The following is a 4615-nucleotide window of genomic DNA, read 5'->3' as shown; positions in this document are numbered from 1 at the left end:
CTGGCCAACCAGGTCTTCACCCGGGTTCACAGAAGTCTATTGAACGTTGTAGGGTTTAGCTCACCGTTTCATTGCTGTTTTTCCCTCACTTCCCCTTATCGATGTCGAGCGTGGTCACCAATCACAGCATGTATTCCCATTGAGTCTTAGTCTTGGAATGGGGTTTGTACTGAGGGGACCCCAAACTACTGTTTTGACATGACATAAATTTAAAAAAGCACAGATTTTGGAGTGAGTTAGGAGATGAAAAGAGCATCTTCAGAAGCATATAGACCTAGATGGATGGTATGTTAAGAGACAGTAGCTTCACATTTTGAATTTTTAAAAATTAAGATAGCTACAATTTTGTGACAATACTTTTTATCTTATCCTTGTACATAAAATTGATTTTTAAATCCCATGTTGCTTAAAGGATGGGCCCTTGGGAAATACATATAGAGCTAGAAAGGTCCCTGTTTCTCAGATCATTTGTAGATGTCTTTAAAGGCTGGTTTCCTAGATATGTGTACTTACATTGTCCTTGCGTCTGTATCCAGACTTTGCCCTTTGTTATGTGCCTTCAAGTCAGTTCCAGCTCACAGCCGAGGAGCAGCTGCTAAGATTTGAGTCACTGACATTATGGTAACAGTTGCTAATCCCGCAGAGCCACACTGAATCTCCTGGTTTGCTCTTTGTAATATCAAAATCAAACACACTTAATTGTAGAGTTCCAGAATTTTTTTCTTTCCCTTTGATTCCATGAACAGGGAAAAAATTCATGAACCAGTTGTTAAGAAGAAAAAAATCTTCAGTGTCTGTAACGTACATTGTTGTTAGGTGCCAATGGAGTCAGTTCCAACTCATAGCAACCCTATAGACAGCAGAATGAAATACTATCTGGTCCTTCACCATCCTTGTTAACTGTTGCTATATTTGAGTCCATTGTTTAATCACTGTGTCAGTCCATCCTGTTTAGGTTCTTTCTCTTTTGGACTGACCTTCTACTTTACCAAGCATGAGGTGAATCTCTAGAGGCCTCCTCATAAACATGTCCAAATTACGTGAGATAAAGTCTTGCCATCCTCCCTTCTAAGGAGCATTCTTTAAACACAAATTTGTTTGTTCTCACAGTTCATGGTATATAAAGACCACATTGGTGGTGGTGGTGATTATGTGCCATGGAGTTGGTTCTAACTCATTGTGACCCTATGTAGGTTTTCCAAAGCTGTAAATCCTTACGGGAGCAGAAAGCCTTATCTTTCTCCCACGGACCTAAACACATTAGATCTTTAAATTTGCCAAGAAAAAGAAATGGATTATTGGAAACTAAAAGAGATTACAATAGTTGTGGCAAAACACCAGTTTTTTGTTTTGACAATTGATACTGAATTCCAGATCTTTAATCTTTGCTATTTTGCTCTACAAATTTATTATTCTACAATAAAAACACTGATAATTAGGTCATTTTTCAGCTGTGAAGCCTCCAATGATTTCCAGATTTATCTTTAAACCTGAACCCTTTGGCTTGACATTTGTAATGTTCCATTAATGACTCTATCCTTGATTTTCTTACAATTAGGAGCCTTTTGTTCCAAGAGAAACTGTTTTACTCATCATTGATTAAACACTGAATTTAATTAATTCCTGATAGCCTTTGCTCATGCTTCCAAGTGTTAGCTAAGCACTTCACACTCTACCTACACAAATATAATCAGTCCCTCAAGGTTCGCTCCATTCCTCCCGTGGAAGGCTTCCTCCAATTATTTCAGGCTATATTGATCTTTTTCCCCATCTTAACATCACCATGGAGTCCTGGTGTGGCACTGTAGGAAAAGCAGTTAATCGTAAGGTCGATTTGAACTGCAAGGTTGGCAGTTTAAACTTTCCAGCTGCTCCTTGGAAACCCTATACAAGGTCACTATGAGTTGGAACCAACTGGACAGCACTTACTAACAACACCACCACCATGATTTACAATCTTTCTCCCATACTTTTAAAAAATTTTTGTCTTTTTTGTTCAGTCTTTTATTTACAGGAAAGCATATATGTTATTGTTGTGAAGTGCCGTCAAGTCGGTTCTGACCCACAGCGACTCTCTGAAGGGTTTCTGAGGAGCGGCTGGTGAGCTTGAACTGCCGACCTTGCAGAAAGCATATATAAGTGGCCATTTTTAAATACTAAAAATAAATGCAAAAGCAGTAGAAAAAAGGGGTGTGCGGGTAATGTATAGATCATTTTTAAGGAAGAAAACAAGTTTTCATTCACTCTATTCCAGAGGCAGGATTAGAAAGGTACCAGTTACCTCTGGTCACTTGTTGTTAAGTGCAATTAAGTTGCTTCCAAATCATTGACCCTGTATAAGGTTCCCAAGGAGCAGCTGGTGGGTTTGAACTCCCAACTCTGTGGTTTGAAGTCTCTTGCTGATCCTACAGCGCCATGCCAGGATGGCCTTTCATGTGTCCTCAAGCTGCTAGTACACATTTGAATACATTGTAAAATACTGGTTAAGTGACTGGTAATTCTGTCAAGTAGTCCATGTGCTGCTTCTTATTTTTATGCTCCTAGGAAGGTTTTCTCCTTGGTGAAGTGAAAGGTGAAGCCAAGAATAGCATTACTGACTCCCAAATGGATGATGTTGAAGTTGTTTATACAATTGGTGAGTCACCTATTTCTGTCTCCAATTGTTGATGTTTTTATGAAATTACTGTTTTTAAGTTGCTAAAACAAACAAACAAACAAAAAAAACTATTAAAGACAGAGTTAAAAAAAAATATGTTGTACTCCTTATTTCTCGATTACAATTAAGGTGAAGACTGGTTTAAAGCAAGACCCATGGTACATAGGAAGCAGCAGGTAAGCCTATTGTGAGGAAACTGGAAGCATGACTCAGCTCCTGCATATATCCAGGTGGCACAAGATGACCTGGCCAAGAAGGAACCATAAGCAAGACCAAGAAAAAATCTGAAAATGAGAACGGAAGTGACTCAGTGGTTAAATAATTGAAAACCTTGAGTCATTTCTACAGTGTTAATGGTAAAAAGGACTGGCGGAGTAGGGTAGGATGGTAAAACAACAGTTGGTGGCAGCTGTTAATTTCAGGGAAAAAAAGGACAAAGAGCAAAATATATATGAAATTTTCTGATTAATATATAGTTTTTCTTCTTAAGCATATAAGTACATTTTAAAACAAAACGGTATGCTTTATAAAAAGTTTGATACGATATATAATGTCGATGTGTAGACTACTGTTAGATACTCTACAATATGATTTTAAGTAATAGATTATATTCTACATGTCCTTACTGATTTAACTTTACTGTAATCAGACTGTTTCTAGTTTTCATTATTATAAACTTTAATATAGCAAACATATTTCAATGTAAATATATATCTACATGTATTATAGATAGATTCTGGAAATGGTATTACATTGTCAAAGGGTGTGAACATTTTTAATTTTTAAGTTCTTAATATATACAATCACAATGATTTCTAATAAGATTATATTTATTTATACTAATTTTTTTGGTTGCCACTTTAAAAGACTGAAAATAAAATAAATGTAAACTCCTCGTTCATTAGATTCACTTCAACAGCAACCTATGATAACAAGTTCATGGATGTTACTTTTTACTCAATACTAATACACATAGGACACATACATAAATGTATATTTATTTATATACATGGGTTCATATTATATATACAGAAGTATCTCCAAGACATCATTAATGTAGAATAGTATCAGTTCATACAGTTTTCCTCATTCTTTCTAATGACTGCATATTTTCCATTACTTTTTTTTTTGTTGTTGTTAGGTGCCATCGAGTCGATACCGACTCATAGCTACCCTATGCACAACAGAACGAAACACTGCTCGATCCTGGGCCATCCTCACAATTGTTGCCACGCTTGAGTCCATTGATGCTGCCACTTTGCCAATCGATCTCGCTGGGGGTCTTCCTCTTTTTCTCTGACCCTCTACTAGCAAAACTTACTAAACCAGCTATAAATATCTTTTATTGCTGTTATTACAAACAATATTACAATGGACATTTTAGTACATAAAGCTTTGTGCCTTTGAATATACCTGAAAGTCAAATTCCTAGACACAGACCAGCTGCTTGTTTTCTGGGAAAGTTACATTTTAAACTCTTCTGCATAGTACAAAAGTACCTAGGTCCCCATATACTTGTCATCACCAAACATGATCAAATCTTGTAACCTTTTCCAATTTGATAAGTGAAAAAAATACTGTTTTAGTATGCATTTCTTAATTATTGTATAGGTTAGTACTTTTTCATTATTTTTACTTTTTTGAGAAGGACAATCCTATCTCCATTCTTTAAGGAGTTCTGATAGTGTGTTACGAGTTGGGTTGCTAACCACAAGGTCAGCAATCCAAATCTACCAGCGTACCATAGGAGTTTAGGTGTGTTACTATTGACAGGAGAATAAAACTTCTTAAAAAAGGTTGGGTGTTTTGTTTCTGTAGTCTGTAGGTCTTGTTTCTGTAGTCTGACGAGTCCTTCATGAAACAGTTACGTTGTTGTTGTTGTCAGGTGCCATCGAGTCAGAACCGACTCATAGCGACCCCATGCACAGCAGAACGAAACAATGTCCGATCCTGGGCCAA

General features: G+C 36.7%; 1 protein-coding gene across 1 annotated transcript in view; it reads left to right on the top strand.

Annotated features, from left to right (window-relative positions):
* The window catches only part of FAM175A (family with sequence similarity 175, member A), a 45798-nt gene that overhangs the window by 6301 nt on the left and 34882 nt on the right, over positions 1–4615 (top strand). Inside the window, exon 2 of the mRNA XM_006867727.1 lies at positions 2545–2635. Coding sequence (XP_006867789.1) covers positions 2545–2635 — 91 coding nt within the window. The remainder of the gene's footprint in view (positions 1–2544; positions 2636–4615) is intronic.

Source organism: Chrysochloris asiatica, unplaced genomic scaffold (genome assembly GCF_000296735.1).
Source record: "Chrysochloris asiatica unplaced genomic scaffold, ChrAsi1.0 scaffold00109, whole genome shotgun sequence".
Classification (NCBI taxonomy): Eukaryota; Metazoa; Chordata; class Mammalia; order Afrosoricida; family Chrysochloridae; genus Chrysochloris; species Chrysochloris asiatica.
This window is presented reverse-complemented; position numbering and strand designations above follow the sequence as displayed.